This window comes from Cloeon dipterum, chromosome 3 (genome assembly GCF_949628265.1).
Source record: "Cloeon dipterum chromosome 3, ieCloDipt1.1, whole genome shotgun sequence".
NCBI classification, from domain to species: Eukaryota; Metazoa; Arthropoda; class Insecta; order Ephemeroptera; family Baetidae; genus Cloeon; species Cloeon dipterum.
Window position 1 is genome coordinate 8,741,685 of NC_088788.1, and position 22,254 is coordinate 8,763,938.

Genomic DNA, 22,254 nt, shown 5'->3' on the forward strand with positions numbered 1-22,254 from the left:
CAGCTCTCCTGCTGCTACGATTTGCAGTCGGACAATCCCATATTCCGACTTCATGAAAGCTCCCAACATTTGCTCTTTTTTACTCTGCTCTCGGACCAAAATTATGGGGCAACAACTCAGCCGGCAAAAGTTCATCTGCTGCTGAGAGCGCACACTCTCATTTCGCTCTTCAAGTGGCAAAAATCCCCTCGGCTCTCGTCGTGGGCGAGTGGAAAAAGCACACACCTTTGTGTTTGCTCTTTCCAACCATTTTTTTTGTAGGTAAGAAGAAAAGCTACAAAAGTTTCCGTGCAGATCGGAGAGATTGGAATTGAAAATGTCGCCTATTCGTGTGAAGAGCCGATTTTATTCTCGGCTGGAAGTGGAAAGGGGCATAAAAGCAGTGCCTTTTTGCTTTACGATGCGCGGCTGCTAAGGTTTTCGACAGTCAAGTAGCGGGCGGCGCGTTTGACTCGCGCTTTTACGCAGCTGCCCCGACCTCGGCGACACACAAATCTACGTCTCTTCATCTCGAACATAACTCCTTCAGGGACGATGTAACGAGAAATGAGTCACATTCCAAATTCCTACCCCGTGCACGAATATAAAATGTATAAAAATTCCCATCTAATCTTTTTCTCCATGCTATAAAGCTGACAAAACTCCCAAAATTTCTAACTAGTTTGATTTTTTCAAAATTTTTGCTTTACAATATCATTATTAAAATTATTTATTTATATTTCCTCCTACAAAGATTTATTACAACATATGTGCGTATGAATATAGACCCAGCAGAGACCGCGGAATTTATATCTAATTTAAAATCACCCAACCCAATTATTTGATATTAAAAATTTTATTAATATAAATTACTGATTTTGCTCCCTCTTCAAAGTATTAAATTTTAAAAAAAGAAATTTTTTTAAAATTAATTTTCAGTTATATTTTTATTATTCTTTATTCAATTCAAATTTTCTTTACAAATTCAAATAATTACAAAATTCAAAATTAGATTTTTTAGTCGCCCTTGGTGGGTAGTTGGTACTTGAGGTGCATCTGCTTGATGGTGAGCTGCTCGTGGTTGGCAAGGACGCCGAGCACGACCTGAGCGGCGTCCTTTACCTCGTTGTACTCGTGCAAGGCGTCGATGTGCTGCTTCTTGAGGATGGCGTTCGTCCGCTCGTCGGTCTGCTCGGCAACCAGCGCCCGAAGCGCACGCTCCTCCGCCTCCAGCCGCGCCTCCTCGCTTCGCAGCTCCTCCAACCGCCTCCCGCTGTCCGACATTACCCTCCGAATCCGACCTTTTGCTATGCTAGGCCACCTGAACGTCACAAACACACCAGCTGGAAGCCAAAAGTCTTACTACAGCTTTCCCGCCAGCTGCTAGATCGGTGCTGCCACCTGTGATCGAGTCAAAAGTAGTACATAGCAGAAATGAGATGAATTTTAAGATTATTTCGATTATTTCTGAACAATGTGCTCTTTGCCCTTAACGTGAGCAATTATTTGATTAGAGGGCTAGTGAAAATAAATAGAGTAAAAATAAATTTGGCGAGTTTAGTCGTTTTAAAAGTGGAAATCAAATTAAAAGAATTAATAAAATATAATTCGTCTTCATCCCGGCAAAATTGCGCAACGTTCAACAAACACCCAAATTTTCATTGTCGAATTGATTGTTGACCTTTTCTTGCAACAAGGAAATTCGCGTTTGGTTGAGGAAAGTTACGCAATTTTGCCGGGACCAGGACGAATTCTTATTTTTAGACAGTAAAATAAATTTAATAATTATACGATAATGTTTATTTCAGACTTGATTGGAAAAATTAGTCAGCCACAGTGAAATAAATTAAATTTAAGCTGGATCGAAATTATTACAACATTTGTGGACATATTTTTGGTTAAAAACGAAGTGGAAAGGGAAACGCTTTGATGTAAATAAAACTTAACATTTTCTTTCAAATCGATTGCAAGCTGCATTATTTTCTTCAATACATATAACTTGTATATTTCGTTTTCTGTTGTTGTTGTTGTTTTACACGCGTAAATGTAGGAACCAATTATCACTATTAATAAGCCTAAGATCAACGTTCAAAGTGAACTATGTCAACAAGCAAATCACACATTTTTCATTTCAAGGACAATTAATATTAATAGAAACAAATACATTTGTATAAATGATATGAGAACTGATGGAACTATGGTATAGTTGCAATATAGGTGTAGTGTGTGTGTATAATACACGCAGTTTGCTGCTTATTTCACGAGAGTGATATGCTAAAAATGCTGAAAGACAAACAACTCGCGGGCATCACATTATTCGTCAAGTAATATAGCTTTAAGTATAAAGCGTTGAATTTATCATCGTGTTGTTTTTTGTTTATTGTCCGGCGGCGTTTCACCAGGTGCTGCCAGGAAAGGCGCCAGCGGCGACGGCCGCGTCCATCGCCTGGCACTCTTCGGGGCTGAAGCCCAGGATGGACTGGATGGCGCGCCAGTGCGACTTGGTGGCCAGGCTCATGCCCTGGCTGCTGTCCGTAATCAGGTGGTAAAAGGCCGACTTGAGGAACTTGAGCGTCACCTCGGCCTGTGAGTTCTCCGCAGCTTTCTTCACTCGACTCAGTTGCACCTGCAACAACATGAAACAGACGAGTGCAAAACTTTAAATTGGCTGCCTAATTTTGATCGAAAAATACAATATTCACAAGCACAATGCGCCGTCATTGAGCCAAGGCCACGAAAACATGCCGGCCTCCAGGGCCGCAATTTAGCCACAGGGTGAAATTATTGGTTTTTATTGCTAAGAATTTTATTTTCAGTCAGGACTGGGACAAATTTTCAATTTATTAGGATTTTAATAGATTATAGCCAATAAATGAGCTTTAAAATATTAATTACGAATATAGTATTAAATTTTAGGAAATAAAAAATTGGAATTTTTAATTTTTAATCAGGGCCACTATGGGGACACAAAATTAAGGATTTTTGAACGTTTATTAGCTATTTTTATATTCCTCTCTGTGTTATTACAAGCGCAAAATATTCAGGGTGTGCCAGTTTTGCTTAGTATGAAAAATCACTTTTTTGGCGCAAAAAACCAGCAGGAAATTTTTTTCTAGTTTTGGTTTTTCCGCATTTAGCTATGAAAAGGTCATATTTCGCGCCAAAAAAGTCATTAATTTTGGAAAAATACGATTAATTGATTAAATTTTTGGTCTCTTGGTAAAACCCAGTGATTTTTATCGTTTTTGTAATGACTTTGTAATTTTTGACCTTGAATAAAAAATGCGTGTTTTGTAAAAATGCATACAATTGCAGAAAACCCAGCAAAAAACAATTTTTAATGCAGTGGTTCTTTCCGGAAAAATGCGGATTTATGCAAACCCTGAAAATATTAGCTTTTCAAGAGATTTTTTTCTGAAAAACTTGGGAAAGATAAGTAAAAAGTGCAACAAGAACACCGGCAAAAAACGCGAGCAGGTCTCTGTCTGTTTGACGTACCGCTGGCGCAAGATCGAGACGACAGCGCCACAGCGACAGCCAGCGCAAGAGAAAAGACAGGTCTCAGTCAGCCAGCCACCAGCCTTTTTCGCTTTCACTGGCTGCTGTCTCGATCTTTGTCTAGCTGTGTCAAAGAGCCAATCAAAGACCCACTCGTTTCTCTGATTGGTCGTCAGACAACGGCGTTCTTCCGGCACTTATTACTTGAAAAACGGTTTCTTAACGTTTCTGCCAATTTTTGGCACGTCGACTCCAATTGGCAACAGAGTGATTTGGCCGTCTCTCCAGGAGTCGATTGTCAAAAACGAAATTCCAGTGCTTGTTGCAAGAAAAGGGCAACAATCCATTCGACAATGAAAATTTATGTATTTGTTGAGCTGTGTGCAATTCTTACGGCACCAAGACGAATTGGAAGAGATGGTTCTATAACACCAGCTTTGCAAAGACCCTGAAGGCGGGTATTATGTTTACATTTCCCTGGCCAGCGTGACGGCGCATTGTTCTCAAGTCTACAATAGTGCTGCTTTTAAACAATGGCAAAATCCTGCCAGAGCGTGAAACGGCCGACTGTCGTTTTCCTCCAGTGACAGTCAGCAATTCAGTCCCCATACAGTAAAAAATCACCATAGACTCCAAATACCTGATATCTCACTCACTCTCTGCGTATTTTTTCTAACTAAAAAGGTGCCCAATTTAAGTGCGGAGGAGCATGCTGCAAGAGAGAGGAGAGAGGAAAGCCGACGCCTACGGAGAGGAGCGAACGAAAAAGAAGAGACCCGGGCTCTTTGCCTCTGACCTGAGTGTGGGCTGCTCGCCACAAGACCATCGCCTGCTCCGCGTCCAGTAGCACGTGTTTCTTGCTTCCAGCGCGCTTTAAACAGCTGCAAGTGCGACACAAACTTACTTTGGTTTCGATTAGGGCCTCCTGCGCCGCCTTCAGCTGCTCCTCCACGTCGTCTCGCGCATCTGTTTGAATCTCACAGTCCTGAAACCAAAGCCAAAGGCACGTCATTCATACTGTTAGCTCGATGGAATGTAAAATTTTTAATGAGAGTTTTACGCTTACTTCATAATCCAAAATATGCAAAACTCTGGTTTTTTAATCCCCAAAAGAGAGCCAAAATTGGCACTGCAAATTTTCAGCTCAAATTTACCGCCAATTAAACTTCGACCAGAGTCAATAGGAAAATCTGTTGTTAAAGAGGCATGACAACTATTTTTCTTTGGGTTTAAATAGTGCAAAAACAGCGTCAGTTCCTCAGGAAATAGAAATATTTCCTGTCTTTGGTCGTATTCATAGAAAAACACACTTGGCCCCCCTTCTAGTGCCAGAGGTCACGCCGTAATGGCGCTTCTTGCGGCCAAACAGGGAGTAAACTATTGAATTGGACAGCTGATTTTAGCTGCTAAAGCCAATTTAAACCTTGATAAAGAATTTAAACCCGTTTTATAAACAGTTTAATAAAAAAAGTTTAAAAATCGCAGCTCTAAATTTCAACCACAGATTTACCACACAATTTAACTGTTAAAAAACTTTTTGAAATGAATAGAATTAAAATAGCTGCGAGCCTTTTGCCTGGAATTTAGGTCTCACACCATTTTTTTTAATTTCACGTGGGAAACAAACCTTGGTGCTTTTGGTGGTGGTTTGGTCGGTGAAGGTGCAGTCTTGTTTGGGTTGCTGGATCACAGGTTTGGCCTCCTCAGGTGACCAGACCGGCATCTGGATGACTACAGGTAGACTATTGAAGAGGCAGTTGTCCGGCGGGCGGCGGCCCAGGTCCAGAATGTCCGGCCTACTCGGCTTGGGCTCGCACGCGGCGGGGGTAACGGGGGTGACCGGGGCGGAGACGGAGGGGATCGGCTCCCCAGGCAGTTCGCTGTGCGCTGACGAGTCGAGCGAATCTTTTTCGATGCCTGGCGGCGTCGGTGATGACGGCGACTCATCCACCGCGGCGTCTGGACTGGCGCTCAGCCGTGCGTGCTTCATGCGCAGCTCCACGCACTCTTGCGTCAGGCGAGATATTTCCATATCTCGAAGGGAAATTTCGTCTAGCGCATGCTTCAACTTTACCTGTAATTAATTCAAACAGTAGTCAGTAATGTATAGTTAAATGTTGAATTATTATAAAAAAATATTGAAGAAAATAATAATAGAAATTAACAGGGTAGTAAAAAACGCGTCTTTTTTTAATGCTGTGCAGTGGTAAAACCCGAATTTTAAACCAGTTTCTTGCAGGTAATGTTTGCACCTCGTTGTCAGTTTTCAATAATTTTCTAATCATTAGCTCTTGAACTTGACTTAAAAAATAGTCAAGGATATTTTTTTGGAGTTATTGATGTAGCAAAAATGGCAATTTAAAAGAAAAAATCTGCACAGTCGACGAAATATATATTATTCTGACAGCAATGTGTAATTTTTTATAGGGGAAAATGGGAAACAAATAATTTTAGCGCAAGAAATTGGTAAAAATTGAGTGGTTAAAAAAAGACGCTGGGAAATAATAATAAAAATAACAAGAAAAAAGAGTTATAAACAAACGTACTAAATGGCCCATTTTACTGAGCATCTATCTGTGTGAATCTTCTAATTTTCTTTAAACTTTAAGCTATATATAACGTTTTTTTTAGCAATTCAACCATTAGCCTTAAGAATTCAAAGCGAGCCACAAGTAAATTGCGAATTTAAATCAATTACTCTGCGATATCAGGCTCAATCCTACCGGTGTGCATTCAGCACGTAAATTAATTTCTATTAGTGAGCTGAAAACAAAAACCAATCCAGCCAATCACCCTAGAAACAAAATTTTTTGGAAAACAAAAAATAATCTTGGCTAACGTTCCTACGGTGATTGGCTGGACTGATTGTTGCACAACAAAAGAAGACAGTTTAAGTGTAGAGAGCACAGTGGCAGGATTGAGTTTGGAGTTTGGACTCACGGCGGAAATGGCTCAAAATCGTAAGTAACCAGTGGCGCAATCAGTTTGTGAATTTAAACACTAAACGAGTACTAACGCAATTGGTGAATTAATGCAATTTTTAATCCACCAAAAATAAAGATATTGTGTTGTGAAAGAAAATTATGGAAAGACTTTTGTAAGAGAAGCCTCTTTAGAAAGAAAACTACTGCATTTCCCAATAAAAATACATTAAAAATTTCAAGCTATATCAGACCTTAAAATAGTAACTGTTTTGACAAATACTTCGTTATATTTGTTCTTTTTTTTGCGTTTAAGCATTTTATTTTTTCCAAAAAAGGGTTGACATTTTTTATTTTTATTTAATTTATTTTTTTTTTGTAAATAAAACTAAATTTTAACAGAATTATTGTTAGATGGTGTCAATAACATCGTCTAAACCGGCACAGAAACCGTGTAAATTTCACGAAAAATGGACTGTAATTTTTTTAAGTAAACGTTCAAAATTCACTGTCCTAGTGACCATCATACATAATTAACGTAAATATTTTTCTCTTTATCTTTATGACATGTTTATCGTTCCGTTTGATATGATGAACAAGTTTAGTAGGTTCTGACTTTGAGGAGTTGTCAAGTTTTTCCACAGTTCAAGTATTACAGACAAGTGTGAAAGATCTCACGTACCCTGAGGTCCTTATTGAGCAGGTTAGTTCGCTGCGTGGGTGTCAGGTAGGGGGTGCCGTTCTGCTGGGCGTGTGCGTCGCCAGAACAGTGCAGGACAAACCGCCTGGCCGAGGAGGTCCTGTCCACGGACATGGTCGAGTTGTAGCTCACCTCCGAGCACAGATCTGCGTCAAATTAACAAAATTTTACCAACCATTACAGAGTCACAGTGAGTTGTTTCAATTAAAATAGTGCTTTTCCAGAGCTAGTAAAATTTTTGAAACAAGAAATCGTGTTGGATTTCAATTTATTAAAAAATCTTTTCAGAATATTATTTTTCCTGATTTCTAAAATGTTTTTTATTTATATTTGTCACCTTAAAATGTGGCAATTAAATGAAAGTTGATAATTTTTTTTAATATTCTGTAGAATTATTCTGAGCATTTCCAGAAGTGTCAAAATTTTTCTTAATTTTCAATTCTCTTAAGAAAAGTGAGTGAAAATGGCTCATGGTTGGTCAAAAATCAATATTAATATAAAAATTATTGGATACTTCGAGCATGACCACTTTTTGAAGTCGAAAACTGGGTCTTGAATTCTAGAATAAAAATCATTTATCAGAAACCAGTTTATCCAAAATAGTAGCAAAATATATATTTTTTTCAGTGTTAAGTCCAGAAATGATTCCTGAACAAAGACTAAAATATCAGGAAAAATTCCTTACATAAAAATAGTAAGGAAATACACTCTTGGTGGTTGAAAGGAAAATTAAAACAATTTAATAAATTGGGTTTGAATCGCACCATCTTCGTCTTCGTAGGGCCGTCTACTCGTGGAGAGGGCGAAGGTGTCGATGGAGGTGTTGGAGCCTCTACAGGAGGCAACCGACAGCGGCGATGACAACTTGTTGTTGTCCCGGCGCAACTGCTGCTGTCGCTTGCCCCACGAGCCGGAGCCCACGCCCCACACCTCCTTCTCGTGCGCGGGGCTGCGGCTTGGCAGCCGCATCGACCCCGTCCGACGCAGCTGATTGTGAGGCGGCGTCGCCTTCGACGCCACCGGGATCCGCGACGGCCGAGCCTCGCCGCCTCCACCGCCGCTGCTGAAGGACGCCGACCGACGCATCGCCACTGCAAATTGGACGCATTTAAATTAATTTGTCACACTGACAGCTGGCAAATGGGGCCACCGTCGAAGCCGTATATACAAAAATCAATGCATGAATTTTTACTCTTTTGACCAGAGATTGGAAATGAAGGATTTAATTACGCCTTGAAGAACTTCGGCAGCAGAAAAAAGGGGCCTCGTTATCTGGTTTCGGCTGATCCTGTCATCGCAGCAGTGCCGAAAATTGGGCCGCGGATCGAGATTAGATTGCAGCAGCGCAGCATCAGCTGGTTCTGCACCAGTGCGCCCAACACGAACAATAACAAGCAACTTTGTGGCGCTTGGTGCACTGAAATCGCGCCAAATCGGCCAACGAAGCCTCCTGCTCTTACTCAAGACGGATGTCAGCCACCGAAAAAGGGCCCAGCTGGGGTAGAAGATGTGGATTAATTAGCGCCTTTGCGACTACGCCATTGATTTTCACTCCGCTGTCCACGTGTGCATGGTCGTGAAGCTAGCCACACGTAGAAGACCACCAGTGAATCGACTGAATCAAGTCACGGTCATCACTGGCCCTTAAAAAACCGGTTTAGATTGGTCAATATAAAAAACATTCAAATCCTAAATAAAGTATTAGAAAATTCTTTCGTTCTAAATCCAAAATCAATCCAAATTAAGATTCCCTGACAGTTGTAAATTAAAAACCGGTTATCAAATCCCGGTTAATCACAACATTCTAGCAATAAAGAATTTTAAACACATTATAAATTATATATAAAATATCAATTTATATACTAATTTTATAAGTTTCTACCCTATCAGTTGAAAATTTGTGCTAAATAAGATTTAATATTTAAGCTGTGGTAACCGGTATTTGAACCGTGGCACTCGTGATTGGCAAAGAGAGACAGCTTCACGCAAATCACTCTGCGGGCATGCGCAGTAGATACGTTGGTCACCCAGATACCCAGATGTTAAACACTAGACAGGAACAGGAACACAACAAAAACAAAAACAAACAAACAAACTGCTCACGATGGACGGGTGTCAAGTTGCCATGTCGAGACTGGTCGTCCAAATGCTCGAGCGATTCCCCCTGATGGTTCCGAACCGCGAGCTGGACCAGTACCGCGGTTTCTTCTCGGCAGGAGTAAGTCATCCTGTACAAACTGGCACACATTCTGCTCTGCTCTCTCGGCCGGACAGACAGACACTGCATTAACGCGATATTTAGTTGCCTAAGCTTTTGCACGTAACGCCGCGAGAATCCTTCTAGGCAAATTATATTATGGGCGTTGTTACATGCAAGACGCACTTCGGAGCTTCTGTTTATTTTGCATTTTTTATTTTCTTGTCACTCGCAGGAGGTGGACTTGTTCCTGCACGTCTATGTACCTCACCTGCCGACCGTGAAGGACATGGTCATCAAGGAGATGTCCGACGAGTTGGCACAGATCACCAAAGACTGTCAAATTGAAATGCAGCAGGTGTGTGATTGTGATTTGCCAATTATTTTTTGTGACAGTGCGCATAGTTTTCAGATTCGCTAACAGATAGCACCACTGTTCATTTTCAATTTTAGACATATACTGCCAGTTAAGATTAAATCCTTTTTAAGTGCGTTCTCAGCGTAAAAATATTAATACTAATTATTGTTTGATTCGTCAATCACGGTAGAAACGACAGCAATCTGAAATCGTAAATCCCGAGATTTTCAAGTGATTGGTGGCACCATCTGTTAACGGCTATCAGTGAATTAAAAATTAATTCAAATCTGGGTTGACAGTGGCTCTCTTCAAATTCACGGGCGTTCTTCGACTTTCTTGTATGGCTGCAGAATTTGGCAGTGAGTATTTCCATTCTTTGATTTTAAATTTTAATTTATCAGTTTTCTGTTATGTCCAGATGTCAAGAAAGGTCGACGAGCTATTGGCAGGTGTGAAACCAATCGAGGTGCCGCTGGACTTCTGGAGGAGCGTTGTCAGCGTGCTCTCGTCGATTGGGGACGCGAACATCGTCAGCGTGGATCAGGCGGACCTGGGCAGCTTCGTGCTCAGTGTCGAGAGCGATGCAGGCACGCATTTATTGCGCGTGCAGGCACACCCTGATGGCTCCTTCAACTGCCAGTGCCCCAATTTACCTGACAAAAGCGCTCAGCTTGTCTTGCAGGTGCCAGATTCAGTTCACTATCGTGGTAGAGGCTCTTGACAGAATTTTGTTTGCAGTCACGGTCGATAGGTGCCGCGTTTAAATCGCTGCAGCAGCAGGTGCAAGATCTGCAGCCTTTCTGGAAACAACTCGCAGAGATTGATGCCAAAACTTGGGTCCTGGACCCTGCTGAACCCAACCTAGGACACACCAGGAGGCAAATTTCCATTGGTGAGTCCAGGAAGCTTTTGTTGTTATTCCTGACAAAAGAGATGCATGGAAATAATTTAAACCTTAATTTCAAGTTTAATTTCTTTTAAAATATATTAATGTGACCAGTTCCAGATTCAGTTTATTTAGAATTCAATATTTCAAGGGACGGGTTAAGTTTCTTGCGAATATTTCATGCTGAAGATTTTTTAATATTTAATGTAATCTATAAAGGCGATTTACTTATTATTTGATATCCCCTTCATAAAAAAACGATTTTTTTTCGACTTTTTCTTGTTATACAAGTTATAATATTAACTCCAAATCTCGGGTTGAACTAATCAAAATTCAAAAAATTACCCACCACAAGTCTCATCTTGATCTTTCCTGACCTGCTGGAGGATTTAGAGGGTGCTTGCTTACCCTCCGCCCCATACCACTCCTTACTACTTTATTCCATTCCTTTAAATACTTTCATACACTGCAATATTATGTATTCTCTTATTCCATATTTTAAAACAAACCGTTTTAATTTGGAGATCAGGTAAAGGAGTGAGATTTTCATTGATTAAAAATATTTTCAAGCTCTAAAGAAGTTCGTTTATCATTAAAACTGTTCCAGAAGGTTTATAAACTGTCTCTATTTTAGAATCAGGATTTTCTGTGACAGTGGCGGTCGACCCGAGCGATCCGCTGGCGCTGCCCGAACTCTCCTTTCTCGGTCCAGACAGCAAAGTTGACCCTTTGGAGAGTAGAGTGCGCAACAAGCAGGTGCGCAATAATTATTTTAAACTGAAAATTTTCCAAATAAAAGCTCTAAATTGGATTCCAGTGGCGAGTGTGCGACGAGTCTTTGCTGGCGTCGTTGCAGGAATTCCTGGGCGTCGAGTTTGCAGAGGCGGCAGGCGCAGCTGCGTCTCAGGCAGAGTCGCAGGAGCCAATGTGCAGCGTGTGCTTCGCGCCCGACGCGCTGGACCGAACGTGCGAAATGTGCCAAGGACTCTTCCACGAGCAGTGCCTGCTGCAGTGGCTGCAGTCCGTCCCCTCCAACCGCACCGCCTTCAACAGAATCGTTGGACAATGTCCCCTATGCAAACAGGTACTTATTTCTTTATTTATTTTGACAATGTGGAAAATGAGTGTACGGAGCTGCCAACAGCCCAACAGATGGTGCTAGGGTCATAATTAATTTTCGCAGCGATTTCTTGAATTAAATTCCATTACTGAACATTTTTAGCAAAATTATATTTCATTTTTGCGTTCTGGAAACAAATACTGAAACACTGCTAAAATTTGATTTTAAAAATCAAGGTGGAGATGTGTTTTATGCTTGAATAATTTTAATTTTGTTCCGTTCCTAATTTTAGCCAATTTAGCTTAAAGAACCGGTTAAAAACAGCTTTATAAAAATTATTTTTAAAAAAGCCAGCATTTTGGAGCATTTATATCTTGGAAATTTGTTTTCTCAGGATTTTGACTTGATTGACTGAACCAATTTTGGTTTCCAGCACTTAAAATCCAAGCTTTTAATATCAAGAATGCATATTGAATGGTGGCGCCATCTGTTGGTGATTCCGAACACTAATAGCCTTTCCAACAGATGAATATATTACGAATTTTTAACAAATTTCCCTTTTTACTAATGATATTGTTCTTCTGCAGGAAATTTCTTGCGTAATATAGAGAAAACGCGAGTCATCTCTCAGTTTGAGTATCTCTCCACGGCTCCAGACTGATAAAAAACGACCAGATAAGATATAAACATCATCCGAATTTGCGCTCTCCAGGCAGTCATATAAAAGCACTGAGATTTTTGGGCTCAACTCTAGCGGAACTGGAGCTGAAATAATGGAGCCGAAACTGAAGTTGATCTACGTGGACGCCAAGGCGTTGGCCGAGCCCATCCGCTTTCTCTTTGCCTACGGAAATTTAGCCTATGAAGACTACCGAATCAGCCATGAGGACTTCAAGAGCGACAAGAGCCGTAAGACGCGTTTATACTGCCTTCTATTTCTCTTTCGTGGTCAATTTCATGCTTAAAGAAGATTAAAAAGTGAAGAAATATGTCTGAAATACAGTGTGTTGGAAATTTACAATATTTTTTAGACAAACTTAGAGTATTTGAACGAAAGGAAAACTCAAAATTCCTCATTTTCCAGGCTTCAAAGTGTCACAAGTGGCAAACGGTCCACTCAAATAGATTTTTCGTTGTTCTCACGTAAATTTAGACAAAACCTGTTTTATCAGCTTACCTTTATCTTTTATTTAAAACGTATGCAGGCAGTTTAAAGAATAGCATGTTCAAATAGTTCAAACGTGTGCCAGGCCTCTTTTAAATTTAACCTGATAGCGTCTGAAAAAAACTTAAATTTGATTTTTCCCCTGAAAGGACAAATATAGTCAAGGGGCAGTTAAATCACAATATAATTATTATTTTCTATGAAAGATCTTCTCAATATTAGCATTGTGGCTCTGGATCCCCCTCCCCAAATGTCGGCCTAATTATATGTCTTAAAGATTTTTTTTTTCTTATTTTAAAACGTGGTATTGACAGGTTTTCCATACAACAAGATTCCAAACCTGGAGATGAACGGCAAGGTGGTGCACCAGAGCATGGCGATCGCACGCTATTTCGCCAAGCAGGTTGGACTGGCCGGCGCCGACCTGAAGGAGGAGCTGCTGATCGACATGGCCGTCGACACGCTCGCCGACTACAGAGCGCGTCAGTCAAATTCAAATAATCAATTCCTGCTCGCGCTAATCCCGGTTTTCTTTGACCGCAGAGCTGGTCGATTTCTTCTACGACACAAACGAGGAGTCTAAGAGGAGGAAGAAGGAGCAAGCCTTCCAGCTCTTCCTGCCCTTCTACCTGCAGCGCCTCGAGCAGCAGGTCATCAACAACGACGGCTACTTGGTCAACGGAAAGGTGAGAAACTAACCCATTATCATTGCACCGTGTTTTTTCTTAAGAAAAAATCTATTATGGAAAAAACTGTTTCTTTTGTCACCGTTTGCGATGGATTTTAGTATTTATTTCATTTACATGTGTCAATTCTACATCCAAGAAAAATTGTAATTACCAAAAACTAAATATTGAACTTGCAGCAAATTTATTTTAAAATCCTACAAAATAAAATAAATAATTTCAGCTATCGTGGGCGGACGTGGTGTTAGCCGGGGTGCAAGACTATGTCAACTACATGGCCGGCTATGACCTTCTGAAGGACTACCCTGCCCTGAAGGCGCTTGAGCAGAAGGTGTTGAAGATCCCGGCCATCAAGTCCTGGGTCGACAAGCGCCCCGACACAATCATGTGATTGCGCATTCATTAAAAGATATAAGCTCCCTCGCCACTCACAATCAGTTCTTTTCTTTCTCTCGCCCAAGCATCTGATCACTTTTTAATGCACATTTTTTAGAGCGTTTCATTAATCTCGAACAAAGTAAGAGTTTTTTTTTTGTACATTTCAATATAATTTTTAGCAGGGTCTGACAAAATAGGTGGAAATAGACAAAATTTCCTTCTGAAAATAGCCACCCTTTTCCACAATTGTATTGTAAGATTTTTAATGAAAATTGCCACTTTTTGGTTCTATTGAAAATATCTATAAAAATCATTAGAACCCTTTCCGATTTTATTTAAGCTTCCTTGGATCTGAAAAGGTATCACAATAAACTAAATGGCTGAATGACCAGATCAACAAACCACACCAGAATATTTTAAATATATTTTTTAATATTGATTTGGGTAAGGGTTCAATATTTTCAAATCAAACCTAATCGAGAAATTGCGTTCCGGTATTGGTGGATTTTTCCAAAGCTTCATCCAGCTTGATTTGCTAGCATTTCAAGTTACTTAATTGTAAGTAGTATAGAGTGCAATTTCATATTATGTGTATTATTTGTCTAATTACTTTCATTTTTAATTTCTAAAACGAGTTCAATTTAATATTCAGAAATAGAATATGAACGAAGATTTTAAACATTTTGGAAAGATTTTATCCTCTCCATACATTTCACCACTACTTTTTTGGTAATTTAGTCACAGATTTTAGAGATATAGGGTAAAAAATCTATCGCGTAGAAAAAGATCTAATGCTTTTTCCAGAACAAACCTGGACGGATAGCTGTGTGAGCTCTGATTTTTATAAAGTTGTCTTTGTTCCTAGTCAAAATGTATGAAACTTTTAAAATAAACTGCTTTTACATACACCGCGTAAAATTGGGATTCATGCTGTGCCGCAGAACATAACTTACAACGAGGTTGCATACACTATTCCATTATATAATAAAATACTCACATACTATTGAATCAACCAAATCACACTATATTTGATTTTAAAACCTTAAATAACCACAACCAATTAAATCAATCAAACAGACGCTTAATTATTTGTGGATTCCTCTTTAGAGAAAGGCTGGCAGTAAATGAATGGAACTGTAACACTCGTCATCTTGGAATACCGAACAGATCGCATTTTGGGAGCAGTAGATCCTTTGGGTGAGTACAAAAAGCTATGCTCCTTGTCCAGTTTGAAGTTGTCGTCTGACAACTCTGGACTGAGCACAGCGTCTGTGAGGCACCATCTCTCCTCATTGGTCAGTGGATCAGTATATGTGTTGCCAAAGAAATTGTCGTAATTTGCTCCTTTAATGGTTAAATTTCAAACGGGATTCTTTTTGAATAATTTAGTTTCATCACCATCCATCCAGTCCCGGATTTTCATGAATTCATCGAGGGTTGTAGCAGCTGGCTGGTGCATGCCAAGAGAGCAACAATAATTGTATGCGTCGACATATGTCTAAAATGAAATCATTGCGCAATCAACCTCTGAACTCTAATCAAAATCAAATCGTAATCACGTAGTTGTTTCGAGAGGATTTCACCCATTTTTTCCAATCAATACCAGTAACAGATAATCCTCCGTCATTGGCTTATTTTTCAAAAATCATAATTATTATTATGAAAAATCAATAAAATATTGCTTACTAGTTCCCATTGTATCGAAAAATTCCTTCCTATCGGGCTTATTTAATAAACATGTTAAAATGATTACAAAATTATTATTAAAATTGATAAAATACATCAATTTCACATTCGACTTTCATTCTTTTATAGCAAGTTCGGGGTATAGCCCGTGCACGTTCAATCTGAAATGAGGAAAGTATAGGAAAAAGCACTTTAAAACTTTATTATTTGATGTACGTCATTATCGTCATAATTATTAAATTTAGGTGACATAATTTTGTTGAAATCCCGAAGAAGACTACTGGATGTTCCGCAGAGGAACATGTCGTACGTACTCTGGCAAGCATCGCTGTTTGGAACTAAAATTGAATAAAATTGTATTTAAAAAAAAACAATCTAAACTAGAAACCAAATTCATAGTTTCTAAAACAGCCGAAATAAATTGCAGCATCGTATATTATACTTATGGCAAATTTTGAAACCGAAAAAACAGTTAATGAGCATTCGTTTAAAATGAGAAAATGAGAGATAAAACACACATCTCACCTAGTTTGGTATTGCATAGGTCGAGTGTTTCCATTAATAATTTACCATCAATAATATTGTAAAGATATTCTCTACGCGTGTCCAGTTTTCTCATGAGGCGCATTGTATAGCCTATGTGCATATTACCATAGACTATCTAATTTTCTATCAATTATTTTCATTCTGTTGAGAATCAAAACCAAATTTACCATTCTCAAATTGTCCGCGACACATCTCAGGAAACACTTCAAATTCAAATAGAATTTATTTTTCTAAAGAGTATATCGCTAAGATATTCAGACCTTCATTGTGTAATTGTACATATATATATTGTCGAGAGCATCAACTTCATCTTAAATTTTTCATAGAAATGTATATGAGCTAAAAATCCTAGAGTTTAATTTTACCATCGGAAAGACCAATCAGATCAATACATTCATTTTGTATAGATCGCACTGTGGTTGCAGTTTGACGCACCTTCAAAATTATACCAATAAATTTTTAATTTAAAATTTTTGCTATTTAATATTAATAAATTCAGACCTCACAGATGTATCGCCTGTTTTCACTGCAGTCGGCCGTTTGCAGAGTTGTGATCGTCTCCTTGTCGCTCATTTGAATCGTGACGCAGCGCTCCAATTTGTCATTTGGTTTGACAGTGGCCCAACGGACTTCGCTCCTCAGAAAGGCCCTGTCCACCGAGCACCATCGGAAGTTGCCCTTGCAGTCCAGATCGGTGCCAGAGGTCCAAAACTCATCGGAGATGTCATTATTATTTCTGGATACAATGTAGCTCTTCGTGAGTCTGGCCAAGCAATTGCGTTTGGCAGCAGATTTGACGGAGAGCAGTTTCATGCCCAAAGCGCAGCATTTCTCACGGGCATCGTCGTAGGTTGTCTAAACATGAAAATTCATCAAGAAATTAAAATTTGAGATGCTAATGACGATACAATGATTCAATTATTAAAAGAAAGAATCTGAACCATTGTTCAAATTTCAACTCACAGATTCATTAGAAAACAGGAAATATCTTCTGCATGCTGAAATATACTCGCCGGAACCATATCTCACTGGAAAGAAAGAAATCGGTACCGAAAATGACGTCTGGGGAACTCAATTTTTTAAGTGTACTTTGTGTTAAATCTACTCCCTCGTCAGCAAATTTCTTTATTGCATCCTGATGAATAGAAAAATATTTTTTTTAATCTGCAAATTCAATTTTAATTGAACGAACATTTTTCTTGCATTGATGGTTGATGCCGCATCTGGTACCCATGCAAGTGCTGTTTACTATCTACAAATTAAAATCACATGTACCTACCCTTAAATTAATTTATATAAGAATTATGCAAACCATTTGATCATTCGGCTTCTTTGCAATCAATTCGCAGGCAAGATTGGCTTGCGTCCTCATCCGATAATTGGTTTCATTAGTGGTGCATAATTTGTTGGTCAATCTTGCACTTTGGAGAGGTGTATAAACATATTTTATTCCATATATGATCGACAAGCAGCGTTCTTCGCTTTCAGTCCTCTCTAAAACATCCTTCAACAGGTCATTGTCAATGGGCTGAGGACTGTCTTTGGTGCACCACAACCACGTGTTGCTAATCTCGTGGTTGAAGCCGCCGGTCCAGAATAACGTTTCCATCTCGAGTTCTATATTCAAAATTTGCATTGTGCAGCTAATGAAAATGTAAATGAAAATAATACTCGAAAGACCAATGGCAGTTCTGAAATCGAGAATTTTTGTTTTCTCAGTTAAAAGAAGTGGCTGCATCCCGATCGAGCAGCAAGTTTTCCAGTTATGTTTCCATGAGCCAAGTCGCTGAGGGTTTCTCGAGAGTTAATAAATTTTACAATCAAATTTGTATATTTTAGCGTACCATTGTCCCCACCAAAAAGGTTTTACCATTGGTTTCCACAATCTTTCCGTATTTTTGAAGATCTAGAATTACAGAAAAATATGTGGTTTTGTTGAAGATCAGATAATTAGGTTAAAAAAACTAAGAGCGTACTCCGAACTTTTCCTTCGGCGGTGAGTAATGACATCTAGGGCATTTGAACGAAATTAAAAAGCTTCAACAGTACATATTATGTATTTTACACAAATGAACGTAGCACAAATACTTTACCAAATCGAGACAATTATAATGAATTAAAAAACCCATATATTATGTACTGATTTTCAATTATTGAGAGTATATAAATGAAGCAAAAGTTTTATCTTGTCGTAGCTCATAAATAATCATTACGTTTGGATAGCAAGCGTCAAAGCAATCATATCCCTAGGAACGAAAGTTTTGTAATTAAATTAATTCAATAGAGTTGTAAGAAATGATATCACGGCTTCATTGTCTGGACCATCCTCTGCAAATCAGAACAGCAATTAATTGGTTCATATTTGCATTTCACTTTGTTTTTCAATTTTATTGTTAAGAAAACATAAATTTGTAAAACTCGTGTACCAATTAATTTCTTCTGATCATCTGCAAAATTGATATCCTGAAATAGTTTTCAATTTAAAAAAATTCAGAGTGATGATTTCTAAATAATCAATGTCTTTAATTTAAGTACAAAAACTACCACAATTATGAGAATCGCGCAGAATGTGACAACACCAAGCAACTTCATCTCACTAAAATTTTAGTCTGTCATCAAATAGCTGGCAAAACCTGCCTCTGCGGAGACCAACGGAAGTGAAACGGGAAATATTCGAGCGAAAAAATAGAGCGTGTCACATACCGTCTCTGTGATATCGAGTTTCAGGAAATCAGGAGCACACTGCATCAAACAATATTTTCCAGTGGGACTTTAGAGCTGTGTCTGCTGTCTTTCAAAATAATAATTTTTTTTGATACAAAAAAATGTTAGTCATGTTCCTTTTGTTGTTATTAAAATGTGAGTGGCACGAAATTTTGTTATTTTGGAGAAAATTGGTAAAATTTGAATTCCACCCACTGTTACCCCCCTCCCAATGTAATTACTATGGAATGTAACGGGATTTTTGGCCCATTGTCAGATAATATTCTCTGCTATCCTTAAAATGTAAAATGTAAAGTGTAACAAACCACTCAAAAAAACTTTTAAGAAGTGTTTTTCATATTGAGATCCGGGATCAATATTTTTTTAATCTAATCTAATCAAGCAATGGCGTCTGATGATTTTTTCCAGATATTCCAGATTAAGATTTGCTAGCAATTCAATACATAGTTACAATATAATAGAGTTCAATTTCATACGCATTATCTTTTACCATCATCTGGCTTTTCTAAATTTGTGTTTCTTATACTTTTAAAATAAACTTACATCTCCTAAAATTCAGAGTGATGCTGTACCGCAGAACATAGCTTACAAGCAGGTTGCATACCAAGCTCTATCCCAATTCAAAATTTAGCGTCTATTAACTTTTGAATCAACCAAATCACGCTTTATTTGTTTTTAAACCCTTTAATAACCAATCAAACATCAAACAGGTCAGTGCCACTAAATTATTTGTGGATTCCTCTCATTACAAAGGCTGGCAATAAATGAATGGAACTATAACGCTGCTCATGTTGGAATATGGAACAGATTGCATTTTTGGAGCAGTAGATCCCTTTGGTGAGTAAAAAAAGCTCTGCTCCTTTTCCAGTTTGAAGTTGTCGTCTGACAACTCTGGACTGAGCACGGCGTCTGTGAAGCACCATCTCTCTTCATTAGTCTGCGGATCAGTATAGGTCTCGCCGAAGAAATTGTCGTAATTTGCTCCTTTTTAATAAAGGTTCAATTTCAAATGGGAATCAATTTGTATAATTTGGTTTCATCACCATCCATCCAGTCCCGGATTTTCATGAATTCATCGAGGTTTGTAGCAGCTGGAAGTTGCATGCCACGATCGCAGCAATAAGTAAATGCGCCGACATAGGTCTAAAATAAAATCATTTCGCAATCAACTTAATAACTCTAATCAAAATCAAATCGTAATCACGTAGTTGCCTAGTGCGGATTTGTGCCAGTCTCGACCGTCAATCCCAGTCATTAACTCATAGGCTAATTTTTTAAATCATTTAATATTAAAAAAAAAACAATAAGATTTTCCTTACTAAACATCTTTGTATCGGTTTTTATTTAATAAATGTGTTAGAAATGCATATAAAATTAATATCAATTGATAAAATACATTACGTCCACATCTAACGTTCATTCTATTATAGCAAGCGCGGGGTATTTCTGGCATTAGTGTAGGTTCATTCTGAAATGAGGAAAGTTTAGGTAACAGGATAACTGCAAAACTTTCTTATTTAACGCACGTCATTATAATTGGACTTATTGTTAGGTGACATTATTTTGTTGAAGAACTGACGCTGACGGGATATTCCACAGAGGAACATTTCGTAAGTACTCTGGCAAACATCGCTGTTTGGAACTAGCGGAACAAAATTCAATTAGGAAAAAAAACAATCCCTACTAGAAACCATCAAAGTCACAGTTCTAGCTTAAAACATTCATCGTAAATTATATTTTATTGCAAATTTCGAGACTGAAAAATAAACTGTTTCTCAGCAGTCATTTAAAATTTGAGATATAGAACACACATCTAACCTAGTTTGGTATTGCATAGGTTGATTGTTTGCGTATTTTTGATGAAATCATAATTTTCCTTGTCGTACTTTTCCATGAGGCGCAGTGTATTGCCACCTTTCATGTTTCCAAAGATGATCTAATTTTCTGTCAATTGTTTTCATTTCAACTAGTATCGAAACCAAATTTACCATTCCCAAATTGTCCGCGACACATTTAAGGAAGCACTTCAAATTCAAGCAGAACATACTTTTCTAAAATGCGTATTGCTAAAATATTGAGACCTTCATCGAGTACGTGTAATTTTTTGTAATGTCGAGACCGTCAACTTCGTCTAAAAATTTTCATAGAAATAAAAAAGCGCCAAATTACTAGAAATTGTTTACCTTTGGAAAGACCAATCAGATCAATACATTCATCTTGTATAGACTGCACTGTAGTTCCTGATTGACGCACCTTTAATATTAAAAAAAATGTTAAAATTTACTAAAACCTTTTTTATATTAAGATAAATTATTCATTCATTTGACTTGTTACTTGGTACAAGATAAATGACTGTTTCATTTTAGAGGTTCGATTTTTTTTAAATTTAAATGTGAAGATTTTGAAAATTAAAAAAATTCAGACCTCACAAACGAATCGCTTTATTGCGCTGCAGTCGGCCGTTTGCAGAGCTGTGTTAGTTTCCATATCACTCATTTGAATCGTGACGCAACGTTCAGATTTGACAATTGGTTTAATGTTGGCCCAACGGACTTCGCTCTTCACAAAGGCCCTGTCCACGGAGCACCAACGGTAGTTGCCCTTGCAGTCCAGATCGGTGCCAGAGGTCCAAAATACGTCGGAGATGTCATTATCCCCTGTTTTTTCCATGTAGCTCTTCGTGAGAGTGGCCAAGCAATAGCGTTTCGCAGCAGATTTGACGGAGAGCAGTTTCATGCCCAAAGCGCAGCATTTCTCACGGGCATCGTCGTAGGTTGTCTAAACACGAAATTCATTGAGAATCTGAATCTATATAGATCTAATTTCAACCCACAGATTCATATGAAAACAGGAAATATCTGCTGCATGCTGAAAGATGTATGCCGGAACCATATCTAACTGGAAAGAAAGAAAGAAAAAATCATTACCGAAAATGATGTCTGGGGAACTCAATTTTTAAGTGTACTATTTAATATATCTACTCCTTTGTCGGCTAATTTCTTCACTGCATCCTGATGAATGGGAATATTTTTTTAATCTGCAAAATTTAATTTGAATTGATCGAACATTTTTCTTGCACTGGTGGTTGATGCCGCAACTGGTACTCCTGCAAGTGCTGTTTACTATCTACAAAAAATCACTTATTGCTAACAATAATCTTAAATTAATTTTAATAAACTATACAAACCATTTTATCATTCGGCTTCTTTGCAATCAATTCGCAGGCAAGATTGGGAGGCGTCGGATCCGTGGTTTCATCAGTGTTGCAAAAAATGTTGGCTATTATTGTACTTTTAGGATTGCCCATATCAATATTTATCGACACGCAGTTGCGCTCGATTTCAGCACTGTTTGATATATTCTTCAACAGTTCATTGCCGATGGGCAGAGGAGTGTCTTTGGTGCACCATGACCACATGTTGCTAATCTCGTGTCTGAAGCCGCCAGTCCAGAATCGCGTTTCCTTCTCG

The 22,254-nt window shown here is 38.5% G+C and overlaps 5 protein-coding genes and 1 long non-coding RNA gene across 8 annotated transcripts; 2 read left to right on the forward strand and 4 right to left on the reverse strand.

The window, feature by feature from the left end:
* Positions 1–907: 907 nt before the first annotated feature.
* Positions 908–1,333, reverse strand: LOC135939595 (DNA repair protein SWI5 homolog). The gene has a single exon (XM_065484062.1). The coding sequence runs from the start codon at positions 1,261–1,263 to the stop codon at positions 997–999; it is 267 nt and encodes an 88-aa protein (XP_065340134.1). The 5' UTR covers positions 1,264–1,333; the 3' UTR covers positions 908–996.
* Positions 1,334–1,927: 594 nt separating this feature from the next.
* Positions 1,928–8,714, reverse strand: LOC135939903 (uncharacterized). 3 transcript variants are annotated; one of them, XM_065484509.1, is made up of 6 exons: positions 8,559–8,714; positions 7,863–8,189; positions 7,081–7,244; positions 5,105–5,551; positions 4,274–4,462; positions 1,928–2,605 (listed from the first exon to the last, which is right to left on the reverse strand). In XM_065484509.1, coding segments are annotated over exons 1-6 (1,359 nt in total). In that variant the 5' UTR covers positions 8,560–8,714; the 3' UTR covers positions 1,928–2,374. The 3 variants fall into 3 exon arrangements, with proteins under 3 accessions (XP_065340581.1, XP_065340582.1, XP_065340584.1); XM_065484510.1 differs by having other exon boundaries at positions 8,329–8,714; XM_065484512.1 differs by having other exon boundaries at positions 4,382–4,462; positions 8,559–8,711.
* Positions 8,715–9,142: 428 nt separating this feature from the next.
* Fancl (E3 ubiquitin-protein ligase Fancl) lies at positions 9,143–12,322 on the forward strand. The gene is made up of 8 exons (XM_065485031.1): positions 9,143–9,316; positions 9,531–9,653; positions 9,953–10,012; positions 10,072–10,335; positions 10,392–10,545; positions 11,174–11,295; positions 11,357–11,623; positions 12,187–12,322. Exons 1-8 carry the CDS (start codon positions 9,203–9,205, stop codon positions 12,205–12,207), a joined length of 1,125 nt encoding a protein of 374 aa, XP_065341103.1. The 5' UTR covers positions 9,143–9,202; the 3' UTR covers positions 12,208–12,322.
* A 48-nt stretch (positions 12,323–12,370) lies between these two features.
* On the forward strand, positions 12,371–13,884 carry GstS1 (Glutathione S transferase S1). The gene is made up of 4 exons (XM_065485033.1): positions 12,371–12,508; positions 13,079–13,246; positions 13,308–13,450; positions 13,674–13,884. Exons 1-4 carry the CDS (start codon positions 12,373–12,375, stop codon positions 13,839–13,841), a joined length of 615 nt encoding a protein of 204 aa, XP_065341105.1. The 5' UTR covers positions 12,371–12,372; the 3' UTR covers positions 13,842–13,884.
* A 2,447-nt stretch (positions 13,885–16,331) lies between these two features.
* Positions 16,332–16,901, reverse strand: LOC135939144 (uncharacterized). Its single transcript, XR_010574722.1, has 3 exons — positions 16,562–16,901; positions 16,426–16,495; positions 16,332–16,370 (listed from the first exon to the last, which is right to left on the reverse strand). It is a non-coding gene; the product is annotated as an uncharacterized LOC135939144 (long non-coding RNA).
* A 2,590-nt stretch (positions 16,902–19,491) lies between these two features.
* Positions 19,492–22,250, reverse strand: LOC135939885 (uncharacterized). The gene is made up of 13 exons (XM_065484489.1): positions 21,972–22,250; positions 21,851–21,910; positions 21,750–21,795; positions 21,618–21,682; positions 21,209–21,562; positions 20,968–21,037; positions 20,866–20,915; positions 20,773–20,808; positions 20,603–20,720; positions 20,311–20,426; positions 19,989–20,252; positions 19,828–19,927; positions 19,492–19,768 (listed from the first exon to the last, which is right to left on the reverse strand). The coding sequence occupies exons 1-11, from the start codon at positions 22,200–22,202 to the stop codon at positions 20,103–20,105; spliced, it is 1,296 nt and encodes a 431-aa protein (XP_065340561.1). The 5' UTR covers positions 22,203–22,250; the 3' UTR covers positions 19,492–19,768; positions 19,828–19,927; positions 19,989–20,102.
* Positions 22,251–22,254: the final 4 nt, after the last annotated feature.